The 24324-nt window shown below is 37.6% G+C and overlaps 1 protein-coding gene across 1 annotated transcript in view; it reads left to right on the top strand.

Moving 5' to 3' along the window:
• shank3a (SH3 and multiple ankyrin repeat domains 3a) overlaps nucleotides 1-24324 on the top strand; it is a 246875-nt gene that overhangs the window by 94420 nt on the left and 128131 nt on the right. The window contains exons 5-7 of the mRNA XM_053500203.1: nucleotides 6153-6304; nucleotides 7373-7540; nucleotides 10823-10939. Of these exons, the coding sequence (XP_053356178.1) occupies nucleotides 6153-6304; nucleotides 7373-7540; nucleotides 10823-10939 (437 nt within the window). The remainder of the gene's footprint in view (nucleotides 1-6152; nucleotides 6305-7372; nucleotides 7541-10822; nucleotides 10940-24324) is intronic.

Here is a 24324-nt window from a genome sequence, read left to right as displayed (position 1 = left end):
TCCTGCAGGTTTTGAGTAACTTTATATATTTATTGATTGCTGTATAGCAATTTCATTGCCTGAAATAGCACATAGCTTCTATTATCTTAATCATTATTTTAAAAAATTGTAGAATGCCATTAAAACACTGAATATCACTTTTGTCTCAATACTTTTGGCCATCACTGTATGTGATTGCGACGGGGCACAGCTTTACCTGTTACGCTGCTTGTAATCACAATCTGCTACACATGGTGTAGCATATGGTGTACATGTGCTCTGACATGAATCCACCAAGTGAAAAAAAAAAAAACTGCTGTATGAGGTCAGAATTTATATCAAACACTGTGTCATATGACACTTTCTGACTTTGTTAGAAGGTCATGCATTCAGGAGGGTTAAAATAAATTTATTCATTGCAAAACAGCTCAAACAAGACTTTGAAGAGAAGTCTGGCAGGGAAAACATAATTAAGTGTTTATTTCAGATATAGGAACAACTAACTGTTTATTTAGAAAATGTCATCACAAATGTATTATTTTTCTGTTTTTTTCTGTATTTCTTATTTGCTTGTTTGTTTGAGTCCTAAATCTGGAGGTATGATTTCTTATTTTGCTTGAATTATTAATTTTTTGGGAAATAAATTGGAATCTCCTGGTTTTCGTATCAAATTTTCTTTTTGTTTTTATTTATTTATTTATTTATTTACCATAAATATTCACCATGCTTGGATACATTAAAATATGTTTCTATGTAGAAATCAGTAATTACCTGTTATCATTATATATATATATATATATATATATATATATATATATATATATATATATATATATATAACCTTTTATTACGGTAAAATGTGGTGGTTAATTCATGTGTGAAAGTGATTTCTTATGCTCCCAGAAGCACACTCTTTCACAATTTGACTCCTGGAATATGGCCATGCCGTCAGGGAATAAAAAAAACCCAAAGATGGGATAACGTGGTCATTTATTTCACTTAGTCAGCTGACTTCATTTTATTTCCACATACCGTTGCTGAGCCTAGACCTAACCCATTGAAGCAACCCCAGATCATAACACCTCATAAAGCCTCCATGAAGCCATAACAGATCATAAAGTTTCCACCTGCTTTTACAGCCACTGCACTGGGCATGGTGCATGATGGGTCCATCACTTCACACGCTTCTCTCCTTACCCAGAGACGTCCATCTTTATGGAATATATGGAATATACAGTCTGGACTCATCAGACCACATGAACTTTTTCCATTGCTCCAAAGTCTTTTGGCCACAGAGCTGATTTAGTTTCAATGTCACGAGTCAATTGTGTTACCAAGACGACAAAGACGACAATGAGGTTACCGAGGTGGAACTTTTCCTCAATAGCCAAAAAGGCGGTTTCTTCAAAGACAGTTTTCCACACCAGATCGTCCATCATTTGAAAAACTGTTGCCTTAGGTGGAGGATATGTAGAGAAGGACTATAAGCTCATGACTAACGTATGTTTACATTATATGTTTTTTTTCTCAGTAATAATAACAATTTTATGACCGTGATTACTCACTATTGTAATGTTGGTACTAAATGCCAGCTTTATTTCGTTGTACAGTATATACAGTGAAGAATAATATAATTGTCCTTATACGGTAATGTTTTTAGATATTAATGGTCAGGGGTGCCTTCAGACATGTTTATGCTTACGTAAAAGTGAATTTTGGAATCGTTTGGAAAGTTAATTTGCTGGCATGCCCATACTCTTATAAGTGAGATTTAAGCAGTCAGCTGTAGCAGAATTAGGCCTGAGACAGTCATCTTTCTCAGCAGTAACTGAGAATAGAATGCATCATGTGTCAGTGTCATAAGTTTAGCTTTTCAGTTTGAGCTATCTAATTAAATCCTAATAGCAAATTTCCATTTTTTTGTGTATTTTGCATTAAGTGTATATATTTGATTTTATGCTATTGTTGGGAGTGGGTATGCTGATTTGACTAGCCTGGGGTTACATTCATTTTTCCATCAGTTGAGTAAAAATGAGAGAGAGAGAGAGAGAGAGAGAGAGAGAGAGAGAGAGTGAGTGAAACTAGTAGGAAAAATGAAAAATGAAAGAGATATGGTTCTGCGTGAATGATCATGGACTGACCTCTGACAGAGCATTATGGGAAGACCAGACGGCTTTTTATGCAGATTAACTCATCTTTATTCAGCATTGTTCATTCAGTTGTTTTGGGAGACTTATGTGCAACCTTTGGGAGGTGCAGTTCAGATCTGCTATAAGGCTTCTCAAAGTCAGGAATTATCCACCAGCAACATTCAACCAGTAGTTCTGATTCCTCTGCCCTGCATTGTGTTGTCTTATTGTGAGAATGTTATAGATGTGTAATTCAGTATTCCTCAGTTATAAAACATGGCTAAATCAGATTAAGTTAAATATTGCCACATGCCTTTAGGGGACACTGCCGATTGTAAAGCATTTCCAGGGAAACACTAAGATAAAAGCTTTACTAATGTGATCTTTGTGTTGTAATCCTCACGCTTGTGTTACAATGCTGTTGAATGTTATCAGCACTGAGGGCCATAATATGCAGCGTGCGGCTGATAGGGAGCGATACGTTCTCGGTGGAGCACAACCACTCGCGCCCGCCCCGCCAACCGCACCAGTCCCGGCCCCGGCTGTGAGTGTCATAGACCCGGCAAATGTTCGTCCCAGTCCTGTTGCCGATCCCTGGTAAGCACTCGCACACTGCCGCAAACACCTCCGCCTCGAAATTTTGCCCCTGATTGCTGTGTAGCTGCTCCGAGAATGTCCACGCCCATACGCTCATACGCTCCATAGATGCCTCCACCCGAAAGTCCTGCAGCAGTGCCCGCGAGCACTGGGTAGGGCCCTTCTTTGCCGTGCAGAGATCGCATCTGTGAACAAAGAGTTCGCTATCAGTATGACAGCCCGGCCAGTAGAAGCGAGCGCCAACCGCCGCAAAGTCTTAGTTACCCCGAAGTGCCCTGAACCGGAATGTCCGCGAACCAACCCCAGTACACATGTCCACAAGTCCCTCTGTACCAACAGCTGAAAGCATTCGCCCGCGCCGCACGGCCGTTCCCAGCGGCGGTAGAGTAAACCTTCTTTCAGCACGAGGTGAGTAAATTGCGAGTGAAGAGCTTTTACCTCTTGCCCTTAATGAGCGACTGTGGTGTAATCCGGTCTCAGGCCCTATTTAATCCAACCTAGCACCCTATGCAGAACCGGATCCTCGGCAATAAGCTGATCACGGTCCAGCTGTGGCACATGCCAATTGACTACGGGTGATGCTTTAGGTGACACAGTAAGTAGCTAGACGCTGGCTCGGACGGCTGATTACCGGCTAGGGGTCCAGGGGACTGCGCAGGGGGAATGTTCTGGGCCGATAGTTTCGGGGAGTGGTCTACATCGCAACCGCACACACGCTCTTTACCTCGCTCGCAGTACCGACAACGCGCTTTGCTGCGGCCGTCGGGATAAAGCGTCGACATTAGCGTGTGATTTTCCCGCTCGGTGTTGAATAGTGAAGCTATAGTCTTGTAACCGCTCGAGCCAACGCGCAACTTCCCCTCGGGCTCTTTAAAACTGAGCAGCCAAACTAGCGAAGCTTGATCGGTCCGCAGCAAGAAGGGTTGCCCATATAAGTACACCTGGAAATGTTTTACAGCCGCTAACAGTTCGGGCCGCGTGACGCAGTAATTCCTCTCGGGTCCAGACAACACTCGGCTGAAGTAGGCGATAACACGTTCTTTATTCTCTGAAACCTGAGACAATACATCCCCCAGCCTTACATCGCTTGCGTCTGTGTCGAGGATGAACGTGCGAGATGCGTCAGAATAATCAAGAACGGATGACGTGACCAAAGCTTCACGCAACTGTATGTACCGTACAGATGTCGCCATTAAGACTGTGTGTGTTTTTCCGCGAGATGCCGCAATTTAGCGTGCGGCTTGCCGGAGGCAACATTAAGGAATTTAAAATAACTGTTTTGTGCTTCATTCATAAAGGACTTCATGAATGCTGAAGCAAACATGAATTTTATTTTGTTTTACACCAGAAATCTCATAATGAACGTGTTTATACGTATGTGCTTTATGTTATTTTCATAATGATGAAATGAGATGCCAAAATTCGTGCTTTAAAGTTTTTTATATAGTTTTCGTGATGTCTTAACAGGGACAAAATAATGAAAGACATGGCAATGCCTCGGTTTAAATGGTATTGAAATTAATTTAATTTCCTGATAGTAGGCTATCTAATAGTGTTAACTATGCGAATGTCCTGATTCATGAATATGCCAACATATCTTATTTAAAACGTTAAATATTGGCAGGGGGAATTGGCAGAATTGAGGTGTTTAAAACTAATTAACAAGACCGAGCAGACGTTTCGGCCTATAATGTATTCGCCAGCAAAACCTAGAATAAATAGAAATAAAATGTTTTATAGTACCAATCAAATCAGACTTCATAATTACTTTGAGTGTAATTCACAAATTTACTGAATATATTATGTTTTTATGTGTATACAGTAGTTGTTTGTATGTGAATATATTATATAAGTATGTGTTTGTGCACCCGTTTCATATGTAACATTCATATAAAACGCAATTCATGATAACACGGAGAGTTTCTGTTGATAAGTGTATGTGGATAAGTTGATAAGTGTATGTTGTCAAAGTATTCGTGGACATATAATTAGGAGAAAAATCTCAATTAAGGATGTCTTGAAACATAATGCAGTAACTCTATAAGCCCGCAATCTAATTAACGTTAATTATTGCCAGTTCTGTCCCTTTGCTGCCTATCCAGGGAGCCTACGGAGAGAGCGAGTAGCGATAGTAGATTTGGGCGCACACCCATCACAGGCGCACGCCGTCATAGAAAGTAAAGTTAAGGATCACTATGCTCAACATCCCGATTGTTTACTGATGAGTACACCATCACTGTCTTTCCCACATCCGGGAGAGTTACGGTGTGGAGAAGCCCCAGAGAAGCTTGCCACCCAGAGTGAAGCATGGTGGTGGATCAGTGATGGTTTGGGGTGCAATATCATTGCATTTCCTAGGCCCAATACTTGTGCTAGATGTGCGCGTTACAGCCACTACTGAACCATTCTGGAGGACCATGTGCACCCAATGTTTTAAATATTGTATCGTGAAGGCGGTGACATGTACAGTATCAGGATGATAATGCACCAATACACACAGCGAGACTGGTGACAGAGTGGTTTGATGAACATAAAAGTGAAGTTACACATACCCCATGGCCTGCACAGTCACTAGATCTAAATAGTATTGAGCCACTTTAAGGTCTTTTGGAGGAGCGAGTCAGGAAACGTTTTCCTCCACCAGCATCAGATGGCCACTATTCTACAAGAGGAAATCCCTCTGGCATCTGCGTATATTACAGTAGGCTAATTGGTGTTGCCTGATTGCTTGTAGTGTGTGAATGAGCTTGTTGGTGTATATGTGAGTGTGTGCCCTGCCATAGATTGGCACCCTATCCAGGTTGTACCCTGCCTTGTGCCCCAAGTCTCCTGGGATAAGCTATAGCCCACCCCCTCCTCCCAAACCAGTATACAGGATAAAGTGGTATAAATGATGACGACTGTCTGTACAAATGTACTTTTTTTGTAATTGCAGAGTCATTCTTACTGTCCAGGTTCTAATGATAAATGATTTGGCTTCATAAGCTAATTCTGGGTAGTCTACGACTGCACATTGTGCCTGTAAAGTAAACAAATAAAGTAAAACAAAATAAAAATTCCCATGCAGTGCTGGTGCATTAAGACTTTTATTGCTTTGATTTAAATAACATCAAGCTTACTGTGGTTAACAAGTAATTCACAGTTATTGAATTATACTCTTTAGGATGACTTCCTCTAGAATAACTAATTAATAAGAATAAGCTTTGGGTTTGCCTTACATCTGGGAAATTAGGAAACTGAATCCCACAGTGCAATGCAATCCATGGATTATAATTGGAAAGTACGTAGGCTCCTCTTCTTCACCTTCTTCCTGTATCGATCACAACAAAGCGAGACCACCGCTGTCAGTTTTGTGTAATAATTCTAACTAATTATATAAATGTTACCAATTTAAATAATTCAAATATTGTGTGTGTGTGTGTGTGTGTGTGTGTGTTATGCGTGTAGAGTGTCCATTAACGATGGCAGCTCAGTTGGAAGGCTGTGCAGAGCTCATTAAGGTTTTGAAGGGTGGAGGAGCTCACCTGGACTTTAGAACCAGAGATGGCATCACCGCTCTCCACAAAGCTGTGCGCACAAAAAACCATACAGCTCTAATAGTAAGTACAAAACACACACACAATGTTGTTGTTTTTTATTTTTTTTTTTATAAAAGGTCCACTTTTTTGCTGCTGACTAAAGGAAACAGAAAGTACTCCCTCACAAGTTAATATTGCAAGGTTTTTATTTTACTCACTTTTATTTTAATGGAAAATAAAGTCCAGGATTTCTTTACCCACACCAGATTTGGTTGGTGTACATGACATATGCATTAAAAGCTATTAGACCTGATGGAATACTGTACAGCTTTTCTCTTAACAACAGTTTCTTTGCAAACAATGTGCTCTTTGTCTACAGTTTAACAGACCTCAGTATATTCCTCTTCCAAATGGTTGAGATGTTGCTTTATGGTAAAAGAGTCAAAATATTTACCAAAAAAAAAAAAGTCACATACAGTCTTGTATGTGTTGGTGCATGTTTAGCATTATACCCACTGTTAGCATTAGATCGTTAGCAATAGATTAATTCTTATTTCTTATTTATTTCACATACAGCATTAAATAGTACTGTAGATTTTTTAGTATAAAATGTCTCAACCAATTGGTAGAGTTGCCTTAATCAGATTAAGTGTAACACATGTTTTAATATGATTATAGTGACTCAAAATGTGCTCTACCAAATAGCTGAGAAGAAGATTAAATAACAGCATGTCACATGTTGTAGATACGCTTTTATAATTTTTTCAATTCTGTTGCACTTAAGTCCCCTAATACAGTGTAATTTATTATTAGTATTATTATTATTATTATTATTATTATTATTATTTAAGAATTATTATACCTCTTAATATTATTTAAAAGTTGTTTTGTAATTTCCATAAAAATCATGGCAGCCACAAATAAGCCACAGTATTGCAATGACAGAATTGTCCATTGTACCATGCTGTAGCTCCTGCTGGTAGTCCACCTGCTATTCACAGTTTCTCAGCCCCATAAGACCACCACTTATTATGACCAGATATTATTTGGGTCCAGTATGATAAACCAAGAGAAAAAAGCGGAAGGGTTTATAATGTTTAAGTGTACACCTGTGTGTGTGTGTGTGTGTGTGTGTGTGTGTGTGTGTAGACGCTGCTGGACCTGGGTGCGAGCCCGGACTATAAAGACAGTCGGGGTTTGACTCCCTTGTACCACAGCTCCATGGTGGGAGGTGACCCCTACTGCTGTGAACTGCTCCTGCATGACCACGCTCAGGTGGGCTGTGTGGATGAAAACGGCTGGCAGGAAATCCACCAGGTAACTTACACACACGCGCACACAATCACATGCCGGGGCGATAGCTATAAATGATGTTTCAAGAAAGATGACCATGACATGATCATATGACTTTTTATACTATATAGTGGGCAGTATAGTGTTTTCACATTGTCCTTTCATCTATCATCCAGAACTTTATTTATTTATTTACTTATTTATCTATTTTTTATGTTTTCCCTAATGCTCAGCTCTACCATAAGCTTGTGCTGGGAAAGAAACAAGGTTGCTGTAATGCACATAATGTTTTAATTTTGTTGTTTAGATAATTTTCTAATAATTTATCTAGTGCTTGTCTCGTGGTCTCCAGTGTTGTCTTTTGTGATTTCTGCACTCACATGGTAAAAAAAAAAAAAATGCTCATAGTGGATTATTTTTATTTTCAGTTAACTAATAACGAAGGCTTAAGCTGCAATACAAAATAATTTTTACACCTGAAATATAAAATACAAAGAGCTGTTTTCCAAATGTAACACTGACTTCCCTTTTTTTTTTTTTTTGCCTTTTCAATATGAAGTAGGAAAGCATTAGATACAGGCAGAGAAAGAACGCAAGGGGAAAAGGTTGGTGCAGTCAGTAAGACTTTTGCTGAGGACAGTGAGAAAAATAAGGCTGGGACTTGAGCTCTGTCGGGATTTAACCTCTGTGTCGGGACACATTTACAGCTCTTATGCTTTCAAACCCTGTTCTTGGTCGCATACTACACTTCATACGATCATAACCCACATCCGACATTGACGTGTCCATCTCATGATGAAGACAATAATACTGTCCATCCTGCATGACTGAATCTGTGTCAGTCTTTTTCTTTGAGACTCTGTAAAATGCTGTGTTTAGCCGGATCATGGTGCATGGAGGAAAAATGCATTCAAAGTAGAAATGGTTAATGAGGAAAAAGTTGCAGAAGGTGAGGGGGATTATGAAAAAGAAAGAGCCAATAGGTTTTCTTTCGGTAAAAAAAAAGAAAAAAAGAAAACAGAAGTAACAAGTAAAGATTATTTGAATGTATATGGATTAAATCTACTGTATATGCAAACACACATATAAATAAATAAAATATGAATACTGTATATATACACAATCACAATGAGTCTTTAGTGTGCTTCAGCGAGTTTTTCCTGAACAGAAACAGATTCTAAACGTTGCTTAAAATCAAGCTTTGAAGAGTTTCTGCCGTTCCTCTATTATCCTACAGGTGGCGTGCTCTAAACTATTCACACATTGCCAGGCAGCACAGCATACTGTAGCATGTGGTAGAACAAGTTTGTTTTGCATTGCAAAACATTAAAAAAGAAACCGAACCTAATATAAAATTTAGATATTTACAGTATAAACTTGCGATACTTATATAATACAGATCGAATCAAGCCTTAGGTATCATGATAATATCATATCATCTGGTCCCTGGGGATCCTCATCCCTCGCATTTGATTACCCAAGACATGCTTATGTTTTTTTTAGGTTTGCTCTGGACATCTGGACACAAGATCAGCATTTTCTATCAATCTGTTTTTATGTGCATGTTTTAATGCATTATTAAGCACTAAGCGCTGAAATTCTGCCATGCTGATATATAATTGTATTAGTATCAGTTTTATGAAAAAAAATAGAGTATAATATAAGTTGAATATTTTCTGTTCCTTATTACACCCACTTCAATTCAGAAAAGACTATTAATTAGCCTTTTGAGCTGACTGTTAATTATGCTAGGGAAATCTCTACAATGTGCAGGACAGATGGTCCTCCAGGACCAGGGTGGAGAACCACTGGTCTAATGTACAGTAAGTGGATGGAAAGTGTCTTTCTATAACAGTGTGGGCCATGAACAGCAAGCTGACAATTAGAGACATTTGGCAAGTCAACTTTATTTTGAAAGCACATTTAAAAGACAACAGAGGCTGCCAAAGTGCTGTGAAAAAGAATTAATAACTTAACATACTGTATTATTATTATACAGGGACATTATAGGAAGGAATAGAATTCTCGAACACAATAAGATAAGATAAATATGACAAGGGAATTAATTAATTAAATAAGGTTAACAACAAGGATTAAGCACAGAAATAAAAAAAATAAAAATAAAAAAGGAAAAGTTTGTTGCACCAGGCTCGATTCCTGTCTCTGTGTGCATGGAGTTAGCACTTTCTTCCCGTGCTTTGTAGGTTTTCTCCAGGTACTCCGGTTTCCTCCTATTTAATAATCTCAATTAAGGAGAAAGTTTTATTTTAAAAAATAATAATAATAAAAAAAATAATGAAAGAAACTTAAAAGAAAGAGGGTCAGCGGTGGCTCAAATGGTTAAGGTGCTGAGTTCGTGATGGGAAGGTCAGGGGGTTCAAGCCCCAGCACTATCAAACTGACACTGTTGAGCCCTTGAGCAAAGCCCTTAACCCCATCTGCTCCAGGGGTGCTGTATCTTTCTGGACCCTCCGCTCTGACAGCATGTAAGATAGATAAGATGATGATAATTTCACAGTGCTGTAAGGTACTGTGGATGTGACAAAAAGTACAGGTAAGACTAGCTGATCTTAGGACAGATATCTGGAGGATGGTAAACAAGGTCTGAGACAGAGCTCAGGGCCAGCCTGTGTACACCTAAAAACCAAACAATACAATCTTGTACTGGATTCCAAATTCGACAGGTATGCATGCTTTAGTCCCAGTCTAAGCTATCCATTCTAGAGTCCATTCACGCACACACATACAAATCACAGCCTTCAGAGACATTACATTATCGCATCCTGTAGCCCTCTATCTCTCACTGTCACTCCCTCTCCTCCTCCTCCTCCTCCTCCTTCTCCTTCACCGCTCTTGTGTTCCCCTCTAACCCCACTCTTTTTCACTCTATCCTATCTCTCTTAACATGGCAGTGAGAGGCTCTTGTGCAGTTTTTGAACCCGGTGTTTTTACACCCTGCACTTCATTCATATGCAGAGAGGCCATAGCTGAGTAATAGAGAATTACATTGTGACATTGATAATACAAAACAATTGTGCTATCTCTTATATCAGCTGTGTGCACAGGGAATAGTAATGCAAGAGAGAGAGAGAGAGAGAGAGAGAGAGCAAGAGAACAAAAAGAAAAACAAAAGAAAAGAAAGAGAAAGCAAACAGAGAACAAAGAGCTACACGTCTCCAATTTTTCGAGAAATAATCGCGGGTACTGTTTTGACATTTCAGTAAATGCAAACTTTAATTGTTGGGTACCCACTTTTTTTCACATTCTTGTGTGTGTATGTGTGTGTGTGCGTGTTGTCATCACCAGGCCTGTCGTCATGGCCACGTGCAACATCTGGAGCATCTTCTTTTCTATGGAGCCGACATGAGTGCGCAGAATGCTTCTGGAAACACTGCCCTACACATCTGTGCCCTCTATAACCAGGTAAAACAAGTCTGCCATACACTGCCTTGCTAAACACATGTGCATTCTGGTGTAGATTTAGATTAAAATAATATTTTGTGAACGCTAACTTTAGGCATAAATGATGGCGGGCTACCTATACGCCTGGTACACTGCATTATCAACCATTTAAAAGTTTTGCTACAGGTTTAAAATAAGTGCGTGCCACAATACTGACATGCTGTAACATCATTAGCTATGGTGTAGCAAGGCATAAGGTTGAACTAAGGCATAATACACCAGCCAAGAAAGGCCAATCATTTGGTATGGTAAGGGCACGGATCACCGATTTCTTTAAAAATAACTCCACAGTCGGCTGCCAAGGTTACCAACCAGCCATAACATTACCACCACAAAACATGAGCCTATTAACATTAATTATACAGTACTAGTAAGCTGATGTATCACTGTTATCACTGGCACCCAAGGCTTAATGATGCCAGTAGGAAGTAAAGGCCAGCGCATACAGTACGATCCAATCCCACAGAAAAGCCAATGGAGCACAATTCACTAAAAAAAGTCAATGCAGTGCACCAAACACCCCATGGGATGCCCCGGACAAACAAGTCCGATCTATTGAGGGTCCATCCTACAACACACAGCACTCAAAAGAACCCCTTCCAACGTCCTAATGCCAGACACCACAGCACACCTCCTGAGATCATGTGGTGCCAGACCTCGAGAGGTCAGAGTCACTCTGGTGGCATAATGGAAACCCAAAACCTGGGCGGTTATAATGCTATAAGCTTTTAATGTTACAGCTGCTCTTGTATAAAACATGAAGTGCGCTGGCATAAAATCATTAAACCTACTGCTCATAAATTTTCTGATGAGACTTGCAGATGGTACTGATTTTAAGATGCACAAGTTATTAACAAAAATTACAAAAGAAAATTAAAGTTCACTAACTGTTATTTCAGAGATACCATCCACCCACTTAAATCACCTTGACATTACATGACATTGTGCCCCTACAGTGAATATGATTGAATACCAAAGCCATTAATGTCCAGGGATGTGTTTATGGAAATATATAGTGGTCCTACGCAGACCTTCGGGTCATAAAAGGGTGTAGCTCCAACACAAATCTTTTAAGCCTAGTCATAAAAAATAAAAAATAATGTAGCCCATGCTAGCGAGTCAGCGACTCAACACAGCACAGGAGAGCCAGTCCCACCGTACACCTACCCAATGCTCAACAAGTTTTGTATATTGCATAGCGATCAGTGGGCAAAAAAAGTCACTAGGTTTTAAGCAATAAGATTGCACAGCTTGACATACGTTAAATAGAGCAGCTCATCTAGAGTCATCGTTGTTCAAGGAATTGATGATTTCTGTTTGGCTGAAGCTTTAAGATATGGTTTATGGACAACTAACCATATTATTCTTACGATATACGATATGAGCATTTTCAACATCCCAAACATTTAGTATAGCCTGCCAAGTCACATTATTCATAGTCTATTGAATGAGTCGTAACACCAAACCCCATGGAGTTTTCGGCTTTAAGAATTTTTAATCATTTAATGTCTGTCATAGACTGACTACTTGAAGGTCTTTTTCACTAATCACACTTTTGCAACAATTTCAGACTACACAGTTTTTACATGATGGGGCCAGACAGTAAAATTAAACATTAAGCTTTGATAAAAGCTTGGTGGCACTCATGGCATTCTTTCATTGGATTCATGAGTTACAGTAGTCACCTGGAATGGTTTAACGCCGTATCAGGAGTTAATTTGTGATATTTCTTGCCTTATTAACGTTCTTTAGACCATCAGTTGTCTGGTGCAGAGGAAAGGGTGGGTGTAGATTCAATAGCACTTTTTCGTGTACTTGTACTACTCGACAAATCTATATTATGGCAAGAAACACTCAGTTAAATAAAGAGCGAAGACAGTCCATCTTTACTTTAAGAAATGAAGGCTGAAAAAGCCCAAGAAGTTTGAATGTGTCCCCAAGTGCAGTCACCAAAACCATCAAACACTATGATGAAACTGGCTCTCATGAGGATCGTCTCAGGAAAGGAAGACCAAGAGCTACCTCTGCTGCAGAGGATAAGTTTAATAGAATGGCCAGACTCAGATTAGGGCCTACAAAATGCTTTCTTACTCATTTCAGCCTTGACAGTAAAATTAAACACTGATGATGACGATGATGATGATGATGATGATGATATTTATGATTATTATTATGCTACTCTTTTTATTGTTGTTTCAAACACATACCATTGATTCCAACTAGGCTAAAAAAAAAAAAAACACATAAACTCTTAAGTTTCAGTTTGTGGAAAATAAAAAAAAATCTTAATAAACAAACATCAGGCCAAAAGACACAATGCAACATTGACTGACTTCACCAGCCATCTGAGAATCATGCAATCTGGCCTGTGTTTACTGGCACACACATCCTTAAGTGGTCGTTAACTGGCAGTAATTGGCACTTCTCTTAGTAAATATGGATCTAAGTTGTGTGTTTGGATGCCTAGAAGAATATCTAAGCATTCGCAGCAGATGTCGTGCATGTAAATTCACACGGCGTGTCTCATTGCAGCTCCTCTACCGCAGTGCCAGTCACATCCTACTCACACATTCTAGTCACTTTCTCACTCATCTGTAAATGAAAACTTTAGGAAACACAGACTTGCGGATTAGTAGAGGATGGGATTTCTGCTCAAGCTATTAAAAGTTCGTATAGGTGTAATGTTTCTCTCATTGCACACTGGATAAATATGTATGAGACGACAGTGGAGTCAATGATACCAAACACTATTTATTTATTTATTTATTTATTTATTTATTTGTTACAGTTCTTTCTTAGACGCTTTTTTCCCCCCTATGGAACAGAAAGTTCTAAAATATGTGGCACTTGTGACACAAGGGTCTCTTAATTCCGTCTATAAAGTAGCTTAATATTGTAATCATGTTTTTTAAAAAGACATGTTTTAGAAGTATAAGAAGAACTTTCTCTTCTATCAAGTTGGACCTGATTCTTATTGTTATTTAAAAAGACTTTTACAATAAATTTGAAAAAGAAATGCCTGATTTTTTAGATTATAAAATATAACTATTAATGCCATTTCTTTACAAACTACTTTGACGCAAACGCTTTTATAAATTACCCACATTAGACACCATTGTCCTCTTATATGACATTCTCTCTATATTTTAGTGGATATTAAACTCCTTCCTGTTTAAGGACACTGGTCATACTCAGCAGTACAGTTCAGGTCAAAGCTGTGCATTTTTCCTGTCCATTGACTTCTCTGAGAAGCTTACTGTGTCATGATCTTCGAAAGTTTTCCAGTTGCCCCGGAATAGGTTTACTTTTTTTTTTTTTACAAGATTACTAAAGAAGTGTTCAAGAAATAAAAGGACACTCTGTGGCCAATTTACAAAGATTCTGGGGTGGATATTCTGCTATTTTCATGCATAGTAGTTAATGGACTTAATCTGAATTGTGCAAAAATCGCAACCATGGATGATATCATAGCCGTGGCTGATATTCAGTACAACAGCACGACCTACAAACACCAAGGTGTACAAACGGCATTTATTATTAACAGATTATAATTTTTTGCCTATTTTGCTCCACCAACACATATCTGTCTGCACCTGGTGGAACCTGTGTTGAGCTGGTGACTGACAGTTAGTCACTAATAATTAGTGCAAAATTCTTTGAGAAAGTAGTTTTAAAAAAACTGGTGTATTCTACTGTATGTAGCCAAAAGGTGAGGAAAGTGAACCAAGGAGGTCGTTGTCGAACCTAAGAAGGCTAAATACCAAGCTAGTGCATTATATACAGTAGGGTGGGCAATGACTTGTTCCACTCCACTTAAAGAGAGATTTGATATTTAGTCTTGTGTTAAAAGCTAGTTAGTTTTGTATTCTGGACAACTTTTAAGCAAAATGTTGTTTAAGATGAACCGTTATCAGACGACCCTCTTTTCAGTACTATGGACCGAACCAGTACTACTGTATGGACCATACTCCAAACAACAATTAATATTATTAATAATTGTTAAAACACCCGTGTCACAACATAGCCTATATATATATATATATACTGTTTCTTATATATATTATCAATAACTGTTGTGTAAATATATATAACAACTAACAACTTATCAATTCATTTTCAAGGATCAGGTGTTCCACTCGCTGAATGTTCATGGGAATGACTGGAGTGGGCTCTGACACTTCTAATTATATAATAAACTAGAATTATGATGTTGTGAAATGTGCAAATATAAAATTATGCTTAATACCAGCTGTAGCTGTCATTATAATCATATATTGCATCAATGGTTCACACTTTTTACTTAAAAAAAAAAAAGACAGCACAGATGATTTAAATCATGGCAACTCAGTTATAAAAGAATGTGAAATACTGCAATTCATCATTAAATCAGAACGCCATTTAAATGAAGTGTTTCAGTACATAAAACACTTGATCCTGAGGTTGTTGCAGATGTGAGCTGGCTTGGTTTCTGATTGATGTTCTTATTCATAGCGCCTTTGAAAACAAAGCTCCCCAACGGGGGGCATGCATTTTAATTGTATTAATTATTCATTTTATGAATGAGTCACCAAATGCAAAAGTAAATAAATGATTTCCTCTGTATCTAAGTAGCTTAAGCGGTAGATGTGGTACAGAAGCCTAGTGAGTTAAAAGATGCGTAAAATCAGGTCAGTCCACTTAACTAGACTTAGCATCTAACCCATTTACATGATAACAAGCTGCATAAATGTATTTATGTGGTGTTAGTTGTAATGTGCATATCAGGCATGCATTTTAAATATAACATATTCTAATACTCATTTGATAGTCACATAGAAGTCATGTAAACAAATGCTCATGCAAGTCTTTTGTATTTGAGAGGTGACATCAGAGCTCCTTGAAAAATTCTCTAAAACTTCATCTTCTGTTGGTGAGCAGGTCATGTCCTTTATTTATTCAAAGCAGGTCTGATTTTATACACTGCCGAGCTAAAATATGTCACCATTTTGTTGGTGAGACTCATCAGAGAAAAGGCTCCAAATTGGTAAGATACTGTATGGAAAAATGTCAGAAGGTCTGATCTGTCCATACTGTCCTAATTTGTGAGTGACGGGTCAGGTTAAGAGGGGAAATGTATGACGTAATCAATCCATCATACAAGCCTCTGGAGACAGTGTTATGATCTGGGGTTGCTTCAGTTGGTCAGGTCTAGGCTCAGCCTCGTCATGTGGCAATAAACCAAAGTTAGCTGACGACCTGAATGGACTAAATGACCAGCGTATCACACCTACTGTTTTTTCCCCCTGATAGCATGAGAGGCATATTCCAGACCTCAAACTGTGAAAACATGAACTGGCCTCTATAATGTGTGCTGTAATCAAAGCTATAGGTATTAGCATAAAATCTTACAATATGTAAACTAGTGTTAGCATTAGCTACTGTACTATCCACCAAAATAAAAAAATATATATCCTTATGAACTACAGTGGTACTACTGATATACTGATACTGTATGATCACCATTTTCTTATGTTAAATGTTCGAAAGCCATTTCTAATATAAAATGTTATATCTATTTTGATATTTTGGCTGTCCTATTTTGTAGTTTATTATAATATACATGACTCAACTATAAACAGTTCATAGATGCTGAAAACCCTACAGCATATTTTATAATTTTTTAATCTAAAATGTAACATCTAGCCAAGTAATGCATAAAATGTGTTATATTAGCTGTTTGACGAACTGAGAATGTTAGAAATTACTTTATTTTAGTGGAAATATTAAATCTAATAAGAAAAGGCAAACTCCTTTATTACTCTAATTAGGCACATTAGGGCACACCACATATGTGTTCCATAATTAATATTAGCACTGATGCTATGAGTGTTTTAGCTATATGGTTAACTGATTTACCCTCCAGAGCCATCTGCTTTTAAATAAACGTTTAAAGTCCAATTAGGATCTGGAAATGAGCGGTTATTAAGTTTCACAAAGATTTAGCCGTCCTTATTTAATAACTACTGTATTAAGGGGTTATTTTGTTCCGTTTGCAGCAACAATAATAATTAAACTGTACTGAAGCATAAGAAACTGTTTGTGTGGTTATGTCTAGACAATTCCAAACACAGAAGCACATGATGGTGATATCACTTTTAACAATGGTCATTGTCTTAAAGCCGCTTCACAAAAATGAAAAGAAAATTTATGGAAGTGTGTATGTGTGAGAAAAATAACAGTGGAATGGAAAAACTCCCTGAGATGGCAATAGGAAGAAACCTTGAGAGGAACCGGACTCAACAGGGTGATAACAGATAGAGATGATATAACATCATGTGTGTTATGCAGTTGAAAGATCAATATAACAGAAGTTCTTTAAATTAACATGAATTCCAGTTCAGCACAGGGATGAGTCAGCAGGTGTATATTATATCAGTTAAATCACCAAAGAGCAGCATGTTGTATCAGCTGTGAAAGTCTAAATTCTAAAGATTTCCGAATCATATGAGGCAGCTTCCGTACCAAAACGGCCAAAGACGTGGGTGTCTAAGTTAAAGGTGCAGTAGTGTGTACAGTCCAGCCACAAAAAAATAACCATAAAACTGAATCAACACCTTCTTAACCCTTTCTCAAGAGAAATAGCATTATATGTGTTTCACAACACTTATGTCAGGGCTAAAGTTCAGAAACCTTGTGTATCAAAGGGCAACGCTGCGTCTGAAGCTGACTAATGTGGTGTAAAGAGCACAAAACCTGGAAGGTTACGAATGCAAAAAAAAACAAAAAAAAAAAACATAATAGAGTTTGCTTTCTTTTCTTTTTTTTTTTTTTACCTATTTGAATGAAGTGTGCATTGAAATCACCATCGGCTGTAGAGCACAGTGGGCGACCTGTAACAGTTTGCTCCACCACCTCATGGAGATCGTTAGGCCTAGGGATTGGACAGTTACATAGCAGTCAGTAGGATCAACATGTCATTTATTGGCCACGTAACGTCAGTTTTGGAGCATAGACTAAGAATTGAATATTCACCTCATTCCTCACATAACGAACTTAAAGGAATTTGTTTGTTTCTCAACAAATTGCTCAGGACTTGTATCACAGAGGTAAACTCCCCAGAAACGGGATTTAATATATTGAGAGGTGTTTCTGTTAGGAAGGCGCGGTGGCTCAGTGGTTAGCACTGTTACCTCACATCTCCAGGGTTTGGGCTTTGTAGTTTACAGTATTACTGGTCTGTGCACATGTTCTTCATGTGCTTTGTGGGTTTCTTACAGATATTTCGCTTTTCTTCACAGTCCAAAGACATGTGAACAGTTTGACAGCATCATTTTATAAATGCCACTTTCCAACTTTGACTTTGTGTTGGCAAATTATTATTTTTTCCTGACTCACAACATTGTCTCTAAATAAAGTTTTTTTTTATAAGCTTGAAAATTCCATATTTCGGGCAAACCACGACACATAGCCATGACATGCCGTGACAAGCCAGTTGTATCACTTCTTTCTGTCACATGATCAGTCAAGCAAGTATACGTACTGTGCAACCCAGCAGGTGCCGCAAAGTGGTTTAAATGGTTTAATGGCTTTTTGGAAAATGTTAATCAATGGCACGTATTTGTTGCTTAATGTCTAAAATACGTTTTGTGAAATAGGACATTCTGCGATTTAGATGTTGTTTGAACACACTTAACAAAATGTTGTGGGTTAGTGTAGTGTAAGTATAGTGGTGAAGTTAGTTTCTAGTGTAACCCTCTGTGTAATTCATGCTGTTCCTGAGCTGCCAGTGATCCAGACTCCCTCTGCCCCCTGGACCTGTCTGATTCATCCTGGTTTCCCGCTTCTGGTTGGAGATCTCGTCACATGGATGCCCCATGTGTCTCTTTGGGATGTGTCTGGGGATGGTTTCACTCTACCATGAAGACGGCTCTGGCCTCGATTGATGTTGACAGCTGTTTCCATGAGGACTTAACTTTGCCGCAGTTGATCAATAGTTCAGGACTGGAATTTCCTACCTGTCTACCTGAGTCTCCAATAACTATCTGGACTCCATATTAACAATAACATCAACTGTTATACTGAACTGATTGCCACCTAAAACACAGTATGATGCATATTAAGTCTGGTTCCTCTCAAGGTTTCTTCCTACAGTATTGCCATCTCAGGGAGTTTTGCCTTGCGACTGTCGCCCTTGGCTTGCTCATCAGGGACAATCTGACCATTTTTATTCATACACATTCACATTCCATACAAACTTAAATAATTCTTTTGATTGTATAAAAAAAAAAAAAAAAAAAAAAAAATATATATATATATTATTATTATTTTTTTTTTTTTCCTAAAATATTTTTTCTGTCAAATTGTTAATGTGTTATGGACAGATTGGTGTTTCCAAATTGCCCATACTGTTTGATAAAGTATGTGTGAGTGTGTACCCTGGGTTGGCACCCTATACACAGTGTCTTTTACTGTACCTGGTGCCCTAGCTCCTTGGGATATCCCAAGCCCTTACCCTGGGTAGGCTTATTAATAAACATTTTTTTATGTATTATTTATTTTATTATTTCCAACATTTCAGTACATCCTTCTCCATGTTGATGAGCTGTAAGTGTACATCAGTGTGTGTTCACTGTATAGAAGTGGTACTTGTTTTTCTTCATTGAGTCCACTGAAATGAGATTACACTCAAGCTGACCCCAACTAATGTCGCGTATATAAACTGATCAATAAGGGAGAAAAACAACACTCCAACAACAAGGAAACGGATATTCCACCTCTCTTTTAAAACAATAAGGCATCCGGCTCACATTCACTGTTCACTCTTCAAATACTAGGCTTATTATTTAAAGTCATTAATCATTTTATTTCTAAACAGCAGGGGCTTTACATAAATGGTCTCATTGGGTCCCTTGATTTTTTTTTTATCCATATTTCTCATATTTCATTCTAGAGCAACAATTGCCCTCCATCACTGGGGGCCTGGGTAGTCAGACCCCACCACCACCCCCCACTATGACTTCCCTGAAGAACACACAGGACAGTATATGCATTGAGTTTAATTATGAACAAAACAATGTATCGTTAGTTTTATTCATAAGAACACAACCACAAACTGGACTTAAAGAGAATACAACGACACACATGCAATGTTAGATGCAGGAGTCATGCAGGAGCCAGGGAACAAAGAGAATGTACAGTATGAGGGCAGTAAGGATACTTGGGCCATGCAGAAAAAGAGGAAAATCAAGATATTATAAATTGAAAAATTAAAAAGTTCAGCAAAGTGGATGAACCACTAGTCCTGAGGGAGAGAGAGCAAGGGAGAGAATTAGAGATTCAAAGAATCAAAGGGTGCTTTATTGGCATGACAAATATGGACATTCATACAGCCAAAGCTCAGAATCAAGTCATTATCTCTCTCTCTCTCTCTCTCTCTCTCTCTCTCTCTCTTTCTCTCTCTCTCTCTCTCTCTCCTTCTCATTGTCTATACCGCTTTGGGGGAGGGCCTGGAGCCTATCCCAGGAGACTTGGGGCACAAGGTGGGTTACACCCTAGATGGGTCGCCAATTCATCAAAGGATAAAAATAATAATAATAATAATAATAATAATAATAATAATAATAATAATACCCACAGCATTATTTAAATTCAACATTCATGTTCATATTTTTATTTGTCACATACATAACCATACACAGTATGATATGCAGTAAAATGCTTACATGACTGTTACATGGCCTAAAAATAAAAATAGGAAAGATGTCAAATTAATTGTAAAATCTACAATATGTAGTAATATTTTGTTCCAATAAAATAAAGTATAAAATAGAAATATATGAAAATTTTAAAATGTATGAACTGTATAAGTAAATACATACTACTACTACTACTACTCCTCCTCCTCTTTCTTATACTACAGTACTACTACTACTAATAATAATAATAATAATTATTATTATTATTATTATTATTATTATTATTATTATTACTATTATCATCATCATAAAAAATGGAGAGAGTAGAGTGCTAGGGGAATCATTACTGATGCAAAAGAAGGGGAGAAGGAAAAGCAAAGAAAAGAGATAGTGAACATCAAGTGGGATTGTGCTGCCTGTATGATTGTGATTCTCTTTGTTTCTTCTTCATGCGCAATTCTCTCTTAATCAAGTTTGTTAGCCTTTGAGTGCTCTTATGAATATTAAAAGTGCCACATGATTAGACCTGATGCAAATATTTTAATGTCACTGTAAATATGCACATGTATTTCCCTCTTTGGATAATACTATGTCACTGCTCTCATTCAGGCTTTGCTGAAGTCTGTAAGTGCACTTCAATGTCAATTTATTTTATTAGATTGTTGATCTGTTCAACACTATTATGGCTGTTCCAGTTATTAGGCCTTCTTTTGCATTTGATTGATGCCTTCACATAGCTGTAAATGTGCGTTAATTGCAACGGGTACAGTATAAGCAAAAGAAAAACAGTGGAGAAGCGTCATTCCCGTACGCTTTTAGGTACGGCCACAGTATACCTGTGTATGTGTATGTGAGGGAAGAATGTAGGTGATTTTAAATAAAAGCAGTTTACAGATAATTTGTCAAAAAGAGGCTGAAGCTCTGTGATCTTGCTTTCGTCTTTCACAAACAACTGCTTGAATATGAAAGCATGAGAAATTAGATGTGTGGCGTGAGAGCTGGAGGAGATAAGTGAAAGCGTGAGTCTTGCGCCCAGTGAGTGAGAGTTGACAGTTCTGGTGCAACAGGATTTCATATCAGTTAATGGCACACTGGTAAACCCACTCCAATGTGGTATGCACTATACAGTGTAATGATCATTTCTATTATACCAGCCAGTGATACCAAGATGATCTCTTCAATACTTGGACTAATCCCCCCCATCCCCAATAATAATAATAAAAAAAAAGAGTAATTAATAAAAATAAAAAATAAACCCTTCCCAACTGTGTTTGAATGGTGACACTTAGTTAGTAACCTAGTAACCAAGTGTAAGGATCTATCCAAGGACGAAAACATTAACCTTTTGTAAGTCGCTCTGGATAAGACCGTCTGCCAAATGCCGAAATGTAATGATGTGCAATATACAGTACAGTATGGAAAGGGGTGGAAATTCTTGCTTTCAGTCTCTATCATTAGCAAGAGCTACATTGCTATTAAGTCTGCACTGATGTTACATCTTATGACTAAGACTGTTTATAACAAATTACTACATTAAATATAAACAGGTTGTGACAGCCAGTTAATAGAGAAAAGGAAATGACTGAACTCCTCTAACTAAGCATGCAGTGGTTATTTTATACACCTTCCATACTGCCTGATTTTACTTAAAAGCATCTCTGATCACAATAATTGTGATGCATAATGTTAATGTATCTCATGTATTGTGATCAAAAATTTATTGTGATAAGAAATATTAATAAATGTGATAAGTAATGTTAATGTGTCTCAAGTCTTGTGATTAAAGATGCTTAAATTGTTTAACTTTTAAGCATATTTGATCTTATCTTAATAAATGTGATAAGAAATGTTAATGTTTCTCATGTATTGTGTGTGATCAAAGACGCTAAGCCATTTACATTTAGGCATACGCTCTTATTCAGAGCGACTTGCTTTTTTATCTTATTACACATCTGAGCAGTTGAGGGTTAAGGGCCTTGCACAAGGGCCCAACAGTGGCAACGTGGTGGTTGTGGGGTTTGGACCTGGGATTTTCCGAACCGTAGTCTAATGCCTTAACCACTGAGCTACCCCTATACCTCTATGTTACCCCATTTATCTTTAAAGCATCTTTATTCAACTTCAAAGCAATCTTTGCATATCACATTTATTGTGATCAATGTATTGAGAATGGTATTTTTCCATTGGTCTGTCTAAAAGGAGCAGTTGATAAAACAATTGATCTTTGATCTTTATTGGCTTAAAAAACTCCTCAGTATCATATATGGCTTACGAGTAACGCCAATGTATCTCATGTATTGTGATCAAACGAGTTTAAACCATTCAACTTCAAAGCATCTTTGATCAAAATAAATGTAATAATTGATGTTAATGTATTGTAATCGAAGATGCTAAACCATGCAACCTTAAAACATCTTTGCTCACAATAATTGTGATAATGTTAATGTATCCTATGTATTGTGATTAAAGATGCTTAAATCGTTCAACTTCAAAGCATCTTTGCATATCACATTTATTGTGATCAATGTTAATGTATCTCATGTATTGTGATTAAAGATGCTTAAACTGTTCATGTTCAAAGCAATGTTAGTGTATCTCATATATTATAATAAAAAATGCTTAAATCATTTAACTTCATCTTTAAAAGCATCTTTCATGTGATAAGTAATGTGTATGTATCTGATGTAATGTGATCGAAGATGCTAAACTGTTCAACCTTAAAACATCCTTAATCTTAATAAATGTAATAAGTAATGTAATGTATTTGCACTTTAATGTATCTCATGTATTGTGACCAAAGATCCGTAAATCTTTGATTAAACTAAATGTGATAAGTAATGGTAATGTATCTTATGTATTGTGATCATAAAGGCTTAAATCGTTAAACTTCAAAGCATCTTTGATCACAATACATATGATAACTACTGTTAATGTATCTCATGTATTGTGATTGAACATGTTTAAACCGATCAACTTCAAAGCATCTTTGATCACAATGCATGAGATACATTAGCATTTACTTACTGTATCACTTCTTACACTAGACTATAAAAGACGTGACACGGTGATGTGCACTATTTCTACTGTACCTTCTACTTCTCTTTGCTTATACACAGCCTTCTCAATGCCCAACCTATATCCCAGAATATACACAGCCAATGGGAAACTAATAATGACAGGGAGTCGAGCTGAGCTTCATTAGTGTTTTTAGTTAGTAGAATTAAGCTGCTGAAATGTTTCATGCATTATTCAGAAGCTCTGTTAATGCAATTAAACTTTCATTTAGAGTCAAGGGCAAGAGAGAATGAGAGCACCGTCATTTCAGCTCTCACCACTAGAGGTCACCTACTGCCTATATCTATACATAGTGACCACTATGCAGATTGGACACAGTGAAGTGTGATGGGACAAGCCAAACTGTGTAAGTGCATGTATCTGGCATACATTAACCAGAGTACAGATAAAGCCTAAGAGATCTGATTGTAGCAGGTATTTTATAAAACATGTAAATAAAAAAAGGAGTGCAGGCCATCAGGACGTCAGTGACAATCCCACTGAGATCTGGGGTGTCCCTGAGTAAATGAGAAAGAGAGAGAGAGAGAGAGAGAGAGAGAGAGAAGATTGGAGGTTTTCAGAGTATGGCTGTGATCGAGCCGCTCAATCATTTCTCTG

Source organism: Clarias gariepinus, chromosome 7, assembly GCF_024256425.1.
Source record: "Clarias gariepinus isolate MV-2021 ecotype Netherlands chromosome 7, CGAR_prim_01v2, whole genome shotgun sequence".
Lineage (NCBI taxonomy): Eukaryota > Metazoa > Chordata > Actinopteri > Siluriformes > Clariidae > Clarias > Clarias gariepinus.
The sequence above is the reverse complement of the archived record's forward strand: the minus strand, read 5'-3'. Positions and strand labels throughout refer to the sequence as shown.